The 18,238-nt window shown below is 49.1% G+C and overlaps 2 protein-coding genes and 1 long non-coding RNA gene across 4 annotated transcripts in view; 2 read left to right on the top strand and 1 right to left on the bottom strand.

Annotated features, from left to right (window-relative positions):
• The window catches only part of Prune1 (prune exopolyphosphatase 1), a 32,755-nt gene extending 28,301 nt beyond the window's left edge, over nt 1-4,454 (top strand). For both annotated transcript variants that reach the window (XM_042279500.2, XM_006982534.4), the window contains exon 8: nt 2,716-4,454. In XM_042279500.2, the coding sequence (XP_042135434.1) occupies nt 2,716-3,144 (429 nt within the window). In that variant the 3' untranslated portion in view covers nt 3,145-4,454. The remainder of the gene's footprint in view (nt 1-2,715) is intronic.
• LOC121830231 (uncharacterized) lies at nt 3,345-17,556 on the bottom strand. The gene is made up of 2 exons (XR_006073332.2): nt 16,532-17,556; nt 3,345-8,921 (listed from the first exon to the last, which is right to left on the bottom strand). It is a non-coding gene; the product is annotated as an uncharacterized LOC121830231 (long non-coding RNA).
• On the top strand, nt 7,925-18,154 carry Bnipl (BCL2 interacting protein like). The gene is made up of 10 exons (XM_016001085.3): nt 7,925-8,117; nt 8,858-8,956; nt 9,226-9,290; nt 10,194-10,424; nt 13,841-14,023; nt 14,582-14,684; nt 14,844-14,975; nt 16,594-16,680; nt 16,856-16,954; nt 17,535-18,154. Exons 1-10 carry the CDS (start codon nt 7,933-7,935, stop codon nt 17,569-17,571), a joined length of 1,221 nt encoding a protein of 406 aa, XP_015856571.2. The 5' UTR covers nt 7,925-7,932; the 3' UTR covers nt 17,572-18,154.
• Nucleotides 18,155-18,238: the final 84 nt, after the last annotated feature.

Raw genomic sequence — 18,238 nt, 5'->3', positions numbered from 1 at the left:
CCTGTAGGTAGGTCCTGGGGACCAAACTCAGGTCAGCCGGGGCAGCAAGTACCTTCTTCTGTTTGTCCTATTTTTGTTTTTGAGACAGGGCCTCACACTGTAGCCCAGGCTGCCCTTGAACTCACAGCAGTCCTCCTGCCTCAACCTCCTCGGTGCTGGATGGGAACCCTCATGCCAAGCGATCCAGAATCTCATAGACGCGGACCCAGGTCCCTTGCCTGTGTGTAGCCACTCGCTCTAACGAGGGAGTAGCCTCAGTCAGACAGATACTGAGAAAAGCGTTTCAAGGATTAGACAGCAGTTCTGTTTACAGGGAGCGTGAAGGAAAGCTTGTTTGGTTAGGAGGAAATGTCAACCTGGAGTTAGAACTTGCTCTTACTGGGCATGCCGACCCAGGCCTGTATTCCCGGAATTTAGAGACTGCAGCCCAGTGCTTCTCAGTAACAGTGAAACTATTCCACAGACCTAAGTGCTAAGGCCGGGTGTGGCTGCACACCCCTCCACTCCCAGCAGTAAGTATCAGGCAGGAGGATAGCCCATGAGTTTGAGGCTAGCCAGGTCTATGAAGTGTGAGACCCTATCTCCAAAAAACATTCAGAGAATGCCTGAGAATTTAGCTCAGTGATAGAGTGCTCACCTAGCCAAAGCCCTGGGTTTGATCCCCAATCCCAACTCCCTCCCCCCCCAAAAAAACTCCAAAACAAACAACGACAACGAAAAAAAAAAAACCTAAAAGATGAGTCCTTTCTCTCCATTCTCTTAACAGTTCATGGACAAAAGAGAGGCCTGGGGTGGCCACCTCCCTAGCATGTGTGAGGTCCCAGATTCAGTCCTCAGCGCTACAAAAAGTGAAAGAAAAGGGGGCCCCACCCCACCCCTACACACACACACAGTAGGGACCTTTTCTGCTGTGCACCACACTGGTGTCCACCTGGAAACCACACTCCAGAGGAGTTCTCAGGAGCACACAGCTCCTTTCCCGACCTTCCTTTCAGTTTGCAGTTGGTGACGGATTTAAAATGACGTAGGATTCTGGGTGGCCTGTGCTGTGAATATGCCGAGGACAGTCCAGCCAGTTCTTTGCACTCAGGAGAGGCATGTCTGTTCTTTGTGGACAGTTTCTCTTGGTTTCCTCCCCTGCTGTAGGGGTGGCTGGAACTCAGAGAGAACTAGGTTTTTTGGTTTTGTTTTGTTTTTTGGGTTTTGGGTTTTTTTTTGTTTTGGTTTGGTTTGGTTTGGTTTTTGGTTTTTTGAGACAGGGTTTCTCTGTGTAGCTTTGCACCTGTCCTGGAACTCACTCTGTAGCCCAGGCTGGTCTCAAACTCACAGAGATCGCCTGGCTCTGCCTCCCGAGTGCTGGGAATAAAGGCGTGCACCAGGCTTTACGGTCAGGTAGACACGTTTTCTGTCTTGGGTTTACCTGCTTGCCCTTCGAGCTAAGCCGGAGGCCTCACAGAGTCTGTGACTCCAGGAAGACTCATCACTGCACACTCTGACGTGGCCATTAGCATCAAGTGTGTTTCGAGGAGAGTCCATGTTCAGAACAAGTGGCTCTTACCAGCCAGGTTAAGGGGAAGGTACTCTGGCTATAAGAAAATACCCTCCACCTTCCGGAACCTAGTCCCTCCCCGCCAACCGCTCTGTCTGGTGACGGCGGCCACCCGTGTTCCTTGTGCTGTGCTGTGAGGTAGGACCCTCTTTACACTCCGCCCTGCCGTCTCTTCCTTCCCTCCTAGTATAAGACATTTGGAACACTGCTTTTGGTGACAGTCCGGGTTCCAGTGTCGGGGACCTGTTCTGTGTAAGCGTCAATTACCGTAAGCGAATGTAGCAGCTGTCCCAGTATAGTGAGGAATTTGTAAACAGCCAGATGGACAGCATGCTTGGCCTGCCCCCCACCCTCACTTTGTTCTGTTTCTTTCCCCTTAGTCCTGTGATCTCCGTGTGGGTGCCAGTCCTGTCCTGGCCAAAGAGAAAGTTCAATCCCTGTAATGGATAGATATACACATGGAACTTGCATTATATCAAGTGCCAGGGATCCTGGGATCTGTTTCACTGTTTCAGGTTCTGCCATTATCCACATGATTTTACTCAAGAAAAACTCTGAGCCACCAAGGGATGGGCGTGTCTTCAAGTTCTAGGCCAGCCTGGTCTACAGAGAAAGTTCCAGGATAGCCAGGGCAACACAGAGAAACCCTGTCTCAAAAAAAAAAAAAAAAGAAAGAAAAGAAAAGAAAAGAAAACCTCTGTGCACTTTGATTTCTTTGTTAATGAAACAAAATATGTCATCTCAATAATGTTCCAGCCATGCAGGGTGTCTTATAATATCAACACATAGGAAGCTGAGGCAGGGGGATTACAGTGCATTCTAAGCCAGCCTGGGCTACTTAGTAAGGTCCAGGGCTTCACTAAATGTTAAGAGCTTGTGTCAAAAAAACCGAAGGCGGTGGAGGGGTGATCTGGGGATCTAAATCATCCGGCAGCGCGCTTGCTGGCTGCGTGAAGCCCTGGCTTTGATCCACACAGGCGGCACACAGGTAACCTCGGTGCTCAGGAGGCAGAAGTGGGTGGGTCTCTGTGGCCCCAGGCCAGCCAGGGCTCCATAGTGAGACCCTGTCTCAGCAAACATGCGGACAAAATACTTGTCACCTCCGTTGGAGACCTCAGCTCTTTGCTGTGCCATTACACATCATCCCCTGTTCTTGTCTTCTCTAGATCTGTGGAGTCCTGGAACAGTCCACCTCCCCACCCCTGAAGCTGACCCCTATCCCAAGCATCTCTCCAGACCTCCAAGCCTATCTTCAAGGCAACACCCAGGTCTCTCGGAAGAAATTTCTGCCTGTGCTCCAGGAAGCCCTGTCAGCATATTTTGACTCAACGAAGATGCCTTCAGGGCAGCCTGGGGTAGTGGGTATGTCCAGGGAGCAGGAGGACAAGGAACTGGACAAAGCAAGTAACTCCCTGATTACTGGACTGAGTCAAGACGAAGAGGACCCGCCGCTGCCCCCCACGCCCATGAACAGCTTGGTGGATGAGTGCCCTCTGGATCAGGGGCTGCCGAAGCTCTCAGCCGAGGCTGTCTTCGAGAAGTGCAGTCAGATCTCACTGTCCCAGTGTACGAGAGCCTGCCCATCAAATAAGTGACCGTGGGAAGCGGGGCGGGGAGGTGTAGAGGGGTGCTTGCCCACCTCAAATGCATGTTTTGAGACGTTCGTCATCTCACAGCCTGTCTATTGCTCCAGGATCTAGTGTACCTGTTCTCATCAAACTGGGAGGGAAAGAAAGCAGCTGCTGTAAGAATTGGCTTTCTGCCTCTCCTGTCCGGTCTCGACCAGTCAGACAAGTTTTATTTAATTTTATTATTTAATCTGCTTTGATTTTCCTCTCTTTTCGATGGGTACGATGTGATACAATCACTGTCCTAGCGGAGCAGGACTAAAGGAATGTAGACCCCATCTGAGCATCTTTAGAAGGACCGTGAGCAGAGCCAGTATCTGTCATGAATCCAGTTAACTACTTGTCTCCATGAATTCACCATTTCATTTTTTTAAAGTTCTTTTTGAGACAGAGACCCATGTAGCCCAGGCTGGCCTTGAACTCTGTACGTGTCTGAGGCTAGTCTTGAACTCCTAATCCTCCTGAGTGCTGAAATTGTAGTCACGTATTACCATACCTGGCTAGTCTCTTGTCTTGAACACATGGCTGGATTTCCTTTCTTTGGCTCTTTTTGTCCCAGAATCACAGGAAGCCCAAAGAGACCCTGGGGATCTGAGGTTCTTGGGGTCACTTAGCACCCAGGGCAGCTACAGTACCTCATAGGTACTTTTTGCCAAGAGGGCAGAACTTGATTGGGCCTTAGTGGGTCTGGCAGGTTCTTGTCTATCTTTTTCTGGTTTTGCTCACGTTAAAGAAAGCATAGTGTCTTCTGGTGAGACATTTCACTGTCCTGGTCATTTTCCCCATGTAGATGAGGGTTAGGAGTAGATGTTCCCTGGTATTCTGTGACCTGCCTCTCCCTGTCTCCCTTTCCCTCCTCTGCTTCTTTGTGTTTTTCCTTTGTCTCCCCGGGGAGTGCTCAGGGTCACTGGATTGTGTGTGTTTATGTGGGATCGTACCAAGGGACTTAGCCTCATGTAGCATGTACAGGGATATATTGTGACCCGGCAGCCAACTCTCCCAGTGACTTGTCTGCATGTGTAGTCTCTCCCTACCCCCTGTTTTTCAAACCAGCCTCCTTCCCCTCTTCTTACCCCATATAAGTTGCAAACAATATTGACGAACTGTAGGGTGTGTGGTGGTTTGGGGCAGTCTGACTTCATTTGGGGTAGGACGTCTGTAGCCATTGGGAACGTGAAATATTGGTGCCATCACTGAACCAAAGGGATTATGTCCTGTGCCTTTGGTACTTGGTTTTGCATTTTTGTTTTGTATTAAATACTCTCTTCCAGTTTGAAGTCGTGTCTCTTTTTAAAGGGTAACCAGGCCTTCCCTCGGATAATGGCTGCACCACCTACAGACTCGTCTCGTGGTCTCCCATAACTGCTTTCTTGACTCAGCTATGAGCTGTCTCCTTCCTCCTCGACCTTTCCTTGGTTCCTGTTCCCAGAGCTTTCCTTAAAATAGTCAGATGTGGCCTTGGGGTTTGTTTTTGTTTTTGTTTTTTTGGGTGTTTGGTTGGTTGGTTGGTTTGGTTTTTCCATACAGGGTTTCTCTGTGTAGCTCTGGCTGTCCTGTAGACCAGGCTGACCTCGAACTCAGAGATCTGCCTACCTCTGCCTTCCTTGTGCTGAGATTAAAAGCGTGTGCCACCACACCTGGCCTGTTTTGTTTCCTTTTTTGAGACAGTCTCCTAAACTGCCCTTGTGTAATCAAATAGCTGAAGCCAACCTCTAATGCATAGTAATCCTGCAGGAGTTCTCCCGCGCTGGGATTTCAGATGTGAGGTCCCAACTTGTCTCTTCTGTTTCCCTTACGCTGGAAAAGTAGGCCCAAGATAGACTTATAGATAGAGGACTTATAGATAGAGGGCTTATAGAGGACTTATAGATAGAGGACTTGGACTTATAGATAGACTTATAGATAGAAGACTGATCTCCAAAGTATATAAAGAACTCAAGAAACTAGACATCAAAATACTGAACAATCCAATTAAAAAATGGGCTATAGGGGCTGGAGAGATGGCTCAGCGGTTAAGAGTACTGACTGCTCTTCCAAAGGTCCTGAGTTCAATACCCAGCAACCACATGGTGGCTCACAACCATCTGTAATGAGATCTGGTGCCCTCTTCTGGCCTGCAGCCATATATGCAGGCAGAATACTGTATACATAATAAATAAATAAATCTTTAAAAAAAAATGGGCAATAGAGCTAAACAGAGAATTCTCAAAAGAAGAATCTCAAATGGCTGAAAGACATTTAAGGAAATGCTCAACATCCTTAGTCATCAGAGAAATGCAAATCAAAACTACTCTGAAATGCCACCTTATATCTGTCAGAATAGCTATGATCAAAAACACTAATGACAGTCAATGTTGGAGAGGATGTGGAGCAAGGGGAACACTCCTCCACTGTTGGTGGGAATGCAAACCTGTACAACCACTGTGGAAATCAATATGGCGTTTCCTCAGAAAATTGGGAATTGATCTACCTCAAGACCCAGCCATCCCACTCTTGGGCATATACCCAAGGAATGCTCAATCACACCACAGAGATACATGCTCAGCTATGTTCATAGCAGCACTATTCTTAATAGCCAGAACTTGGAAACAACCTAGATGCCCGTCATCTGAAGAATGAATTAAGGAAATGTGGTACATATACACAATGGAGTACTACTCAGCAGAGAAAAACAATGACAGCATGAAATTTGCAGGAAAATGGATAGAACTAGAAAATGTCATCCTGAGTGAGGTAATCCAGACTCAGAAGGACAAACATGGTATGTTCTCACTCATAAGTGGATATAGATACAAAGCAAAAGACAATCAGACTGCAACCCACAGATCCAGGGAGGCTACCTAGTGGGGGGAACCCTAGGATGACTGTGGCTTATACTAAGTTTTGGTTTTACCCAATCACTGGGCAAGCTTTAATGAAACATTTCACTGTTAGGATAAGAATTTGTACTATATCAAGCTGATGAAAGAAAATGCTGGCCATACTTTCAGAAGGGGAGGCTAAAATCTTTTTAGATTATGGATTAGCCTATAGAAAAATGTCTGCCGTAAATCAAACAGTGAAAGGGAAGATGAATAGGAATCTCACTTACATGACGTAAGTAAAACATAGCTCTCTGAACAGATGAAAAAAATAAATGTTTTTTGCCTGCATGAAAATAATAATAACAATAATAATAATAATGGTCTTACTATGTAAAAATAAATAAATAAAAATTTAAAACAAAATAGTTCCTAGCTTTGCCTGTATGTGTGTATGATTCTGGTGACTAAACCTAGGACCTCATGTATGCTGGGCAGGTGTTCTACCACTGACCATTTTTAACTTTTTATTTTGAGACAGGGTCTCACCAAGTTGCCCAGGTTGGATTTGAACTTGCAGTCCTGCCTCAGCCTCCTGAGTAGCTGAGATTACAGGCCTTCACCAGGACCGGCTTTTAAAAGCTATCTGCTGGGGTTGCGAGACGATGTGGACAAAGGCACCCAGTGCTAAGATGACCAACTGAAGTTGATCCCTAGGACCTACATGGTGGAAGGAGAGACGAATTCTCACAAGATGTCTCACACACACACACACACTCCAAAAAAATGGATTTTAAAAATTACATTTTAAGGGCTGGAGAGATGGCTCAGTGGTTAAGAGCACTGGCTGCTCTTCCGGAGGACCCAGGTTTATTTCCCAGAACTGACAGGGCTCACAACTATCTGTAACTCTAGTCCCAAGAGATCTAACACCTTTTTCTATCTTCCAAGAGCACCAGGTACGAACCTGGTGCAGAGACATGCATGCAGGCCATACACTCAGGCCCATAAAATTAAAACCAAACCCAAAACCTGTTTTAAGCTCCCAGGGCTAGAGAGAAGGCTCCACAGTTGAGTGCTTTCTCCTCAGTCATGAAGCCTGGAGTTCAGATCCCAGCACCATGTAACAAGACAGGCAGCTCTACAAAGGCCTGTACCCCCAGCTCCGAGAGAGACGGGAACACTGCTGTTGGATTCCAGCCTAACCAATGCAAGAGCCAGGATCCAGGTTTAGAGATCCAGGTTTGTCTCAAAGAAACAGGCAAAATGAGAGAGGAGGACACCCTCTCCTGGCCTCCTTGTCCATGTGTGGCTACATACACACACTCATACACTCACATACATACAATAAGTAATATTTTAAAAATAAGTAAGACCTAGCTCCTGATAGGAACCGGGGCAGAAGGATCACCCACACATTCCACATCAGACTGTTCTAAAATGTAAGACACTGGAAAATAAAATAAAGGGTTGGGGAGCTGGCTTAGTGGAGAGGCACTTATCCAAGCAAGAGGAGCCATGTTTGGATCCCCAGAACATGCAGAGGCTGGGCAGGCAGGGGACATCCACCTGTAACCCAGGCTCTCGGGGGATCCCTCCAGGGGTTTAAGCTGGCTAGCTAAAACAAGAAGAATTAGTGAGCTATGGGCTCAATTGAGAGACCCTGCCTCAGATTTCCTGAGGAAGATATCCAACGTTAGCTTCAGGCTTCCCCAGAATGCACACACTCACACACACACACACACACACACACACACACACACACAATTATCTTTTAGTGCCCCCCACCCCATCCCCCTTTAAAAGGGCTTCCAGGTTATAGAGAATCTGGTTGGAGAACAAATCGCCACCTTAGACATCCCACGCTCCACCCGAAAGCCCGCCCCCACGCGAGAGGCTGGGCTCTTGGGCAAACCTGCTCCTTGGGAGGGGAGGTGGCCAAACCTGTTTGAAGATGAGGTTACCTCCCTTCCACACCCCCTGCCTCCTCAGAGGCAAGAGCAGCAGTGAGACAGAAAAGGAAGGAGAGGTGGGGGCCGGGACCACGGCCTCCCCGTTCGCAAAGTGTCCCAGGAACCCAGGACGACCTGTGAAGATGGGCACTATACAAGAAACAGGAAAAAAGACACTGGAAGTCGGGTAAGCAAGGGCCTGGCCTGACTGGAGACAGAGGGAGGGCGTCTCCTACCACCCAGCCCTCCCGGGTTCCTCAAAGAAGAGCATGAAGAGAAGGAATTTGCAGAGAAGGGACAGGGTGGTTGGGGGCAGGAAATTAATCCAGTATGGAACCAATTCCACAGTTTAAAGTTCCTGTCTTCTAGCTGATAGATCTCTCTCTCTCTCTCTCTCTCTCTCTCTCTCTCTCTCTCTCTCTCTCTCTCTCTCTCTCCTTAATCTAACTCCCACCCTCTCTTAGAATGGCCATTAGGAAGCCTGGCCCAGAACCACATTTACAGCCCGGTTCTGCTTCCCAGTGGACCTCTCCTTTCTCCCCTTCCTGTGCCATGTTTTCCCAGCACAGCAGAGGAAAGGCAGGGCTGACTAGGTGTCATCTGCGACCGCTTTGCGCAGGGTTAACTGGGCAGGTCCGTCTGGGTTCCAGCCAGCTGTGATGATGTGGGCCGCCTTCCGCTCCTACACCGTAGGTGAAACCACTAGCATGGAGGCAGGGGGATTACCTGATGGCCCTTCCCTCTGCCAAGCACAGCAGCGGGCAGCAGTCAGGTAGAGAAGGTGGACTATCTGTAGACATAGACCAGTGCCCTCTGGGACGTGTTCTTCACACCGGCGTCTGCCACCTACTGTCTGGCTCCCTTCGGACACTGTTCATGTTGTCTCATGATCTTTTCTTCTTGGGGGGGGGGGGGTGCTGACATCAGGGCTGGGGAGAAAGCAGGAGGAGCTGCAGAGCCAGGAGCCGCCCTGAGACTTGGAGAGCTGGAGCTGAGGGAAGAATGGCAAGATGAAGAGTTTCCTAGGTAAGGCTCAGAGCCCTGCCCGGGGCCGGGTTTGATTCTCAGAACCACATGGTGGCCCACAACCATCCTTGACTCCAGTCTTAAGGGATCTGGCACCTTCTGGGCTCTGAGGGCACCAGGCACACATGTGGTGCACGGATAGATGTAGACAAAACACATACAGGGGAGGGGAAAGAGACCAGGGAGGAAACAGTTATGGTGGAGGGAGGAAACGGGGCTCCCTGGCTGGGGGTTTGTGTCTAAGTGCCTGTTTAATCCCTCCCCTCTAGATTGCTTCCCGAGGAGGCTAGCCCGACTGAAGATCCCGAAGACCCTCACAGAGACTCACAGGCAGGTAGGGAGAAGAAATTGTAGCTAGCCCCGAGTTAGAGTCTGCTGGGGTTGTCTTTCAGGCAGGAGTCCTCACTGTGGCTTCTGTCCCTCAGTCCACTTTCTCCATCTCCCTTTGCCCTATTGGTCACTTCCCTGTCTCAGAAGTCACAGGAATTACCTCCTTTAAATTTTTATTTTAGGTGGCTTTTGTTACTGTTGTTTGTTGGGTTGAAACAGTGTCTCCCTATGTAACCCTGGCTGGCCTGGAACTCATTTATAGACCAGGCTGGCCTCGAACTCACAGAGATCTGCCTGTCTCTGCCTCAGGAGTGCTGGGATTAAAGGCGTGCGCCACCGCTGCCCAGTGACTGAAGTATCTTTTGACAGTCTCAACCCTATAGCCCAGGCTGGCCTGGAACTCATATGTAGTCAGAGTTGGCCTCAAACTTGCAGTCATCGGGGGCCCGAGAGATGGCTCAGCAGTTAAGAATACTGGCTGCTCTTCTGTTTGAGTCCCAGAATCCACATGGTGACTCACAACCATCCTTAACTCTAGTCCCAGGGGATCTGACACCCACTTGCAGGCTCCGAGAGCACCAGGCACACATGCAGTATACAGACAAACATGCATGAGAAGTACCCATACACGTAGAAACAAACAAGCAGACAAGCTATCCCCCTGCCTCTGTCTCCCAAATGCTGAAATTGCATATATGAGCCCCTAAGCCTGGTTTCATGACTTGTGCACAGAGAAGTCCTTGTGTGTTTGTTCGTTCGTTTTGGTAGCCCAGGCTGGCTTTGATCCTCTTGTCTCTTCCTTGGTAGTGTTGGGATCACAGGCATTTGGCTCCACTCCACAAGGGATGTGGAGTCACCATCAGCTCACATGGCTTTTCCATTTGGGTATTCCCCTCCTGTCTTCCAGCCACGGGTACCCCCAGCACCCTGGCCCTGTGTGGCCAGCGCCCTATGCGAAAGCGTCTTTCTGCCCCAGAACTGCAGCTGAAGCTGACTGAGGGAGCAGGGGACACTGGAGCGTCTCCCGCCCACTCGGACTCTTCCTCTTCTGGTGGCAGCTTGGACCTGGAGGTGGATGAGCTGGAGACGCCTTCAGACTCTGAACAGCTGGACAGCGGACATGAATTTGAATGGGAAGGTGGGAGCAAAACCAAGGATGCGGCTCATAAAACAGAAACTGATAGAAAATGCAAGCCCGGGTGGACCGATGGGATGGGATGTTAGGATAACAAGGGAGGCGAAAGTGTTGGCTCCATGGATAAGAGCGCTAGTTGCTCTTCCAGAGGATCTGGGTTCGATTCCCAGCATCCACATGACAGCTGTCTGTAACTACAGTCCCAGGGAATCTGACATCCTCTTCTGACCTTCAAAGGCACCAGGCATGCATGTGGTACGCATACATACATGCAGATAAAACACCCATACACATTAAAAATTAAAGAGCAGATGATATAGTAACTGAGAGGAGAGAGCAGAAGCATTGATCTCCTCAGAAAGGGAAAGGAACAGCTTTAGAGGGGCTGGGAGGGGAAATTGAGAAAAAGACCGAAGCTGGACATGTGATGCACGCCTTTAATCTCAGCACTCGGGAGGCAGAGGCAGGCCGATTTCTGAGAGTTCGAGTCCAGCCTGGGATACATAGTGAGACCTTGTCTCAAAAATCAATAAAAAAGCAAACAGACAAACAAAAGAGAAAAATATTGAGGTTAAAAAAAAAGCGTCAGGCAGTGGTAGCGCACACCCTTAATCTCAGCACTCAGGAGGCAGAGGCAGGTGAATCTCTGTGAGTTCAAGGCCAGCCTGGGCTACAGAGCGTGTTTCACAGCAGCCAGAGGTGTTTGTTTTTTGAGACAGAGAAAGCCAGTCTCAAAAAAAAAGCCTGTCCCACGCTTTCCTGAACTAGGACTGAATTCTTAATAGTGTTGTGTTTGGGACAGGGTCTCTTTTGTAACCCAGGCTGGTCTCAAACTCAAGACCCTTCTTGTCTTGGCCTCTCAAGTGCTGGGACTACAGCCACCAGATGCCACCTGACAGGCCTGGGGTTATGAAGGCAAAAAGCTGGGGCAGGGAGGCTGCACTCCTGTGGCCCGGCTCTAAGGCTAAGGTGGGAAGATTGCCAGGAGTCGGGACAGTCTAGGCTACAAAAGGAAGCTTGTCTCCTACATGAACTAAATAAACAAACAAATAGAAACACAAGGTACTCCGCTCTCAGGAAACAGTGTTTAGTAGAAATAACTGCCTATAAATAATTGCGGCTGAGGGTCGGGCCCTCTCTGTGTGGATGTTAGGGATTCTGAGGAGACTCTGAAGCAGGGTGTGAACTCTAAGGGTCGGGTACCTCAGGGTTAGAGAGAGGGGTGTTCTAGGTAGATGGAGCCGGTCAGGCATGGCACACTGGGGAGTCAAAGCACAAACCCTGACTAGACACCAAGGCCTGGGAGGCAGAGGAAGAGTATGAAAAGCTAGTGTTGGGTTAGGCTGGCAGAGTTGGGGTCATGGTGGCCGCTGTGCTAAGGGTGTAGACTTCTGTAGACTAGACAATGAGGAATACAGAAAGTGTTGATCATGGGATGTCTGGGCACATTAATGGCTGTAGACTGAAAACAACTTGGGCTGATACCTCCTCCTTGCCCCACAAGCCTGAGGACCTGAGTTAGATCCCCACAAACCCGTGTTGTAAAGAGCCAGAGCTGGACGTGGTTGCTAGCACATCTTTCTTTCTTTCTTTTTGTCAAGACAGGGTTTCTCTGTGTAGCCCTGGCTGTCCTGGAACTCGCTCTGTAGACCAGGCTGGCCTCGAACAGTTCCACCTGCCTCTGCTCCCACTGCTGGGATTAAAGGTGTGTGCCACCACTGCACAGCTGTTGACGCAATTCTTTTTTTTTTTAAAGATTTATTTATTTATTGTGTGTACAGTATTCTGCCTACACACCAGAAGAGGGCACCAGATCAAATTACAGATGGTTGGGAGCCACCATGTGGTTGCTGGGAATTGAACTCAGGACCTCTGGAAGAGCAGTCAGTGCTCTTAACCTCTGAGCCATCTCTCCAGCCCTGTTGACACAATTCTTTAATCCCAACACTCAGGAGGCAGACATAGGCAAATCGCTGTGAGTTCAAGGCCAGCCTGATCTACATATTGATTTTCAGGACAGCCAAGGATAAACAGAAACATCCTGTCTCCAAAAAAACCAACACACACACACACACACACACACACACACACACACACACACACACACACACACACAAAACAACAACAAGAAACAAACAAACAAAAAATGATTAACCAAGAAAACTATCGTCCTTAATACATAGTGAATTTGAGGCTAGCCTGGTCAACAACCAGAATGAGTTCCAGGGCAGCCAGAGCTACAGAGTAAAACCTGTCTCAAAAAGAGAAGAAAGAAAGAAAGAAGTGTGTAAATTGGATGCTATGAAGCACACTCATAATCCCAGCTACTGGGGAGGCTGGGGTGGGAGGATTGATTGTAGTTCAATACCTACATGGAATACATATTGAGACTAAAAAATAAAAAAATAAAAATAAAAAAAAAGAGCTGGAGAGATGGCTCAGAGGTTAAGAGCACTGCTCTTCCAGAGGTCCTGAGTTCAATTCCCAGCACCCACATGGCGACTCACCACCATCTGTAATGAGATCTGGCACCCTATTCTGCATACATAATAAATAAATAAATCTTTAAAAAAAAAAAAAAAAAGCCGGGCGGTGGTGGTACACGCCTTTAATCCCAGCACTTGGGAGGCAGAGGCAGGCGATCTCTGTGAGTTCGAGGCCAGCCTGGTCTCCAAAGCGAGTTCCAGGAAATGCGCAAAGCTACACAGAGAAACCCTGTCTTGGAAAAAAAAAAAAAAAAGCTATGGGAATGTAGTTTAGTTCAGAGCGCTGCTTGCCTATCATGCACAGAGTGCGGGGTTTGATCCCTAGTAGAAACCATACATCATTGGTTACATAGTGAATTGAGGACCAGTCCAGGCAGCTTGAGACTGAGAAGAGAGAGGGGGAGAGAGGAGAGAACATCCTAAGGGTACAGGGAAAGCTAAGAAGGGCTAGAAGAAGGACACAAAGAGTTGAGTTAGTTGGATAAACTGAGAGCCAATTAAAATATTGAAACATGAGAGATTAAATAGTAAATTCAGCAAGATGCAGTAGTGAACACCTGTAATCGTAGCACTCAAACTGGGCTTTGGTGGCGCACGCCTTTAATCCCAGCTCTCGGGAGGCAGAGGCAGGCGGATCTCTGTGAGTTTGAGGCCAGCCTGGTCTACAGAGTGACTTTCAGGAAAGGCTCCAAAGCTATATAGAGAAACCCTGTCCAGAAAAATAAATAAATAAACAAATAAATAATAATAAAAAATCGAAGCTGAGCCAGAAGGATCACGAGTTGGAGACTAGTCTAAGCCACATAGTGAAGACCTTCTCTCAGAAACTCAAACAAACAAACAAACAAACAAACACACACTGAGGAGTAAACTCTAGCAATCCAGGAGAATTACAAGAAATCTGCCCTGTGCACGCCCCCACCTGCGTTTTAGATGATTTGCCCCGAGCAGAAGGCCTGGGGGCCAGTGAGGCAGCTGAAAGGCTGGGCCGGGGTTGCGTGTGGGACGTGGCTGGAGAAGACGGTCATCGCTGGAGGGTGTTCCGAACAGGACAGCGAGAGCAGCGAGTGGACATGACCATCATCGAGCCCTACAAGAAAGTGCTGTCTCATGGAGGTAAGGGCCAAGGCGACACCAGGACGCAAGCTATGCTGGGCCGGTGAGTAACGGTGCTTGCTGTGCGCGCCTGGCAACCTGAGTTTGATCCCCAGAGCCAGGGAGCGGTACAAGGCGAGAAATAATTCCGTGAAAGTTGTCCGCTGACCCCACACGGACCCATGCATGCACATACACAGTGATAATAAATGAAAACAGCAGTTATGGTAACAGTTGTGCTGGCCCGGCAGGTAAGAGCGCCTGCCGCTCTGCACAGCACCTGGGCTTGCTTCCCAGCAATCACATGACAGCTCCCAACGGTCGGTAACTCCGGTTCCAGGGGATCTCACAAGCTCCTCTCTTCCCCATGGGGCACACACATACGTGCAGGCAGCACACTCACACACAAAATAAAGAACCACCCACCCGCAGAAAACCCTCTTGACTCACGAGCCTTAGCTGGAGACTCAGTTGTTAGCATCCCTCCTGTGACTTCCAAAGACCCTCAGTATCCCTCATCTTAAACAGAAGTACTGTCCGTCTACAGATTGAGTGAATTTTCCTCGGCTTGGTCCCCAGGTTACCATGGTGATGGCCTCAATGCTGTCATCCTCTTCGCTTCCTGCTATCTCCCCCGAAGCAGCATTCCCAACTACACCAATGTCATGGAACACTTGTTCAGGTGAGGCGGAAACCTGACCGTGAGGCGGAAACCTGACCGGGCTTGTAAAGGGGGCCAAGGGAAGGGAGTGGGAAAGACCCCCGTCCAAAATCAATAGCGGCCTGGAGAAGCTCTCCAAAAGCACACAGCACACCCCTTCCCTGAAATGTTGTTCCCCAGGTATATGGTGGGAACTTTGGAGCTGCTGGTAGCTGAAAATTATCTGCTTGTCCACTTGAGTGGAGGCACAAGTAGGGCCCAAGTGCCGCCCCTGGGCTGGATACGCCAGTGTTACCGCACCCTGGATAGGAGGTGAGACCCCGGGCACCAGCGGGGGACGCAGCTCTCCACTGTGTCTTCCCACTTTTCCTCGTTTTTCGTTTGACCCTTTGCTGTTCCCTTCTTTTCTTTTCTGAGGATGATTTGCTGTGTGGCGCCTGTTGTCTTCAAATTCAAGGCCTCTGGAGGAGTCACCGGCCTGAGTCACCGGCCTGACTCCCTTCTTCCTCCTCCATCTCTTTGGAAGTGTCTCCTGTAGTATCCTGCAGAGTCAGGGACGGCTGGCCCTTAGGACTCAGTCGCTACACTTTGGACAGGTCCCTTATTTTCCTGCTCAGGTTCCTTGTGCGTCCCCCGGCATGTGGCTGGTCACAGAGTCACTTCCCCTCCCCCAGTCTACCACTTCCTTTCCACACCTCCACTGCTTTCTCTCCCTCTTCCCTCCTCCAGGATGTGTGAACCACACCACCACCCCCCATCTTGTCCTTTTTCTCCTTTGTTTCCTCATCATTTATTTATTTCATTATCTATTTTTGTTTTTGGTTTTTCAAGACAGGCTTTCTCTGTGTAACAGTCTCGGTTGTCCTGAAACTCACTTTGTAGACCAGGCTTGGCCCCAAACTCACAGAGATCCGCCTGCCTCTGACTTCTTAGGGATTAAAGGCGTGCGCCACCACCGCCCGGCCCATTTATTTATTTTTCAATTGGAGACAGGGTCTTATTTAATCCAAGCTGGTCCTGAACTATCTGTGTAACCAAATGTAATCGTGAACTCCTGGCCTTCCTGCCTCTCGACCTCCCCAGTGCTTACATCACAGGTGCTATCACCGTGCCTGGCTTGGCCATCTCACCCTTCCTGAATTTTCTTCCTTCTTGCATCTTTTCCACTTTTTCCTCCTTGCTGATCTTTTCCCTCCTACTGAAGAGCTTTGTTGTTTCTTGTTTAGGGAAGGGGTTTATTTTTTTTTAAAGATTTATTATTTAATGTGCACCGGAGTTTTGTGTGTGTGTGTGTGTGTGTGTGTGTGTGTGTGTGTATGTATGTGTGTGTGTGTATTCTGTGTGAAGGTGTTGGATCCCTGGAACTGGAGTTACAGACAGTTGTGAGCTGCCATGTGGGTGCTGGGAATTGAAACTGGGTCCTCTGGGTGAACAGTCCGTGCTCTTAACCGCGGAGCCATCTCTCCAGCCCCAGGGGTTTATTTTATATAGGGGGTCGTGGAGCTTAGGTTGGCTTCAAACTCTCAATGTAGCCCTAGTTGGCCTTGAATTCCTGATCCTCTTGCCTCTGCTGGGGTCTCAGCGGAGTGCTGAAATCACAGGCATCGCTACCCCTGACTTCCACTTGGAGTGTTAGTGTCCCTGGGCTGCACAGTGGAAAAGATGGAGACGTTTGCCAAAGGGATTTATGTGGGCTGCAGAGAAATGAGTTGCAGAGACGGGGGTACTGTAAAGGAACATTCCCCTAAACATGGAGTACAGATGGCTGAATACATCGGGACAAGCTCAGGGCATGGGGATCAGGCACAACTGCCAGAGAACTTCGGGAGAGAGACACCAAGGAGCCTGTAGCATAGATGACAACCCACCTGTTCTTCACGGACAAAGGTGGAACAGGGAACATCTGTGATCGTATTGGATTCTTCCTCAGGCTTCGGAAAAACCTTCGAGCCCTGGTGGTTGTCCACGCCACGTGGTATGTGAAGGCGTTCCTGGCACTGGTTCGGCCCTTTATCAGGTACTAGTTCAAGACCCAAGGCCGTCGCTTTCTCTGTTGTCTATTGTGACATTAAGGGGGTCTTACCCTACTCTCTTCCTAACCTTACCATTCTGCTTGCTGCATCTCCCTCTGTGACATCCTCCAGGATCACTCTCCCAGTACAAAACCTAATTGGTTTATTCTCTCTCTTCAGTTCCAAGTTCACACGAAAGATCCGATTTCTGGACAGCCTTGGGGAGCTGGCCCAACTCATCTCCCTAGACCAAGTCCACATCCCTGAAGTTGTCAGACAGTGAGTCCTGCCCTTAAGGATGCTGGTTTGGGAATGGGGTGTCTGAAGCCAATCCTGTGTCTCGACGTCTCTGGGGAGATACAAAGAACTAAGACGCACAGGCCCTGCTTTGGGCTGTTTCAGTGGGAAAACTACATAGAGAAAAAATGAAGGATACTATTATATTTGTCGGGAACATGAAGGGGGCCATGAGATGACTCAGGGGGTAAAGCTACTCACTGACAAGCTTAACTTTGACCCCCAAACCTACATGTTAGAATAAATCCATGGCACGCATTTATAAATAAATGTAAACAAAATTTAAAGAACAATGAAAAATATTATTATGCAAGAGACACTGACGGGGGCATCCAACAATCCCAGCATGGGAGACGCAGGAGGTCCGGTGCAGCCTTACAAATTACGAAGAGGTAAGGCAGCAGCCAAGAGAAACTATCCAGTCGGGAGTGTGTTAGTGAGCAGGAGATGGGAAGGGACCCAATTTCTAGCTCCTCCAATTCACCTACTTCTTTCCCCATAACAGAGGAGTAAGAACCCCCAAATCCTGAACCCTGAACTCCTTCCCCCCACCTCTCTGTAGGCTGGACCAGGATCTCCACGGCTCAAGAGGCACTTAACTGGAACTGGACAAAGGGCCGTAGAATCAGGCCAAGATGGCGATCGCTCTGCACACTGGAGCTGTTCTGTAAACCATCTCATCCTGAACCAGGCCCCCACCCCCATTCCACTGGATCCTCGCTTCCCGGCGGATACCCTCTTCTGGACACTGCCTTCAAGCTGGGTTTTGAGGGTGGGAACCCCATACGTGGGGTGGCTTGCATTTTGGCTGTCAGAAAGGAAGAGGTGGTGTGGCCACGGAAGGGCAGAGCTCTGGGTTTTAATTCTGCTTTAACTATAAAACGTGTGGGTCTCGGTTTTCTTCTCTGTAATCAAAACCTCTGGGATCCTTCCCGTCTTGGTCATCTTAGCGGTCTTTTGAGGGGAGGTGGGGGGAAGGTGAAGGCTTATAACCAACAACCACAACCAGCCTGTCTGCTGGATCCCAGGAGCCAGCTTGCAAAATCTCGAAGAGCCAACCCCTTCTTAGTCTGCTGCCCGTGATCCTGGGAAGGACTGCTGTTATAGCCTGTTTTCACCCTTGTTAGTAAATTCAGACCTGTGGCCTTTAATAAACCGTGATGAGAGATTGAAGTCGAACAAGTTTCCCCCCCCCAAGTCCTTACATCATAATTCACCTTTCGGTTCTGGCGCAGAATTCTTGCTTGCCAGGGTTCCTCAGGATTT

This window comes from Peromyscus maniculatus, chromosome 6 (assembly GCF_049852395.1).
Source record: "Peromyscus maniculatus bairdii isolate BWxNUB_F1_BW_parent chromosome 6, HU_Pman_BW_mat_3.1, whole genome shotgun sequence".
NCBI lineage: Eukaryota > Metazoa > Chordata > Mammalia > Rodentia > Cricetidae > Peromyscus > Peromyscus maniculatus.
This window is presented reverse-complemented; position numbering and strand designations above follow the sequence as displayed.

Coding starts and splice junctions, on each gene's coding strand:
- Bnipl (XM_016001085.3), top strand. CDS start 7,933: ATGAGGTTACCTCCCTTCCACACCCCCTGCCTCCTCAGAGGCAAGAGC. Junction 8,957..9,225: donor CAAGATGAAGAGTTTCCTAG/GTAAGGCTCAGA, acceptor CCTCCCCTCTAG/ATTGCTTCCCGAGGAGGCTA. Junction 14,024..14,581: donor GAAAGTGCTGTCTCATGGAG/GTAAGGGCCAAG, acceptor CTTGGTCCCCAG/GTTACCATGGTGATGGCCTC.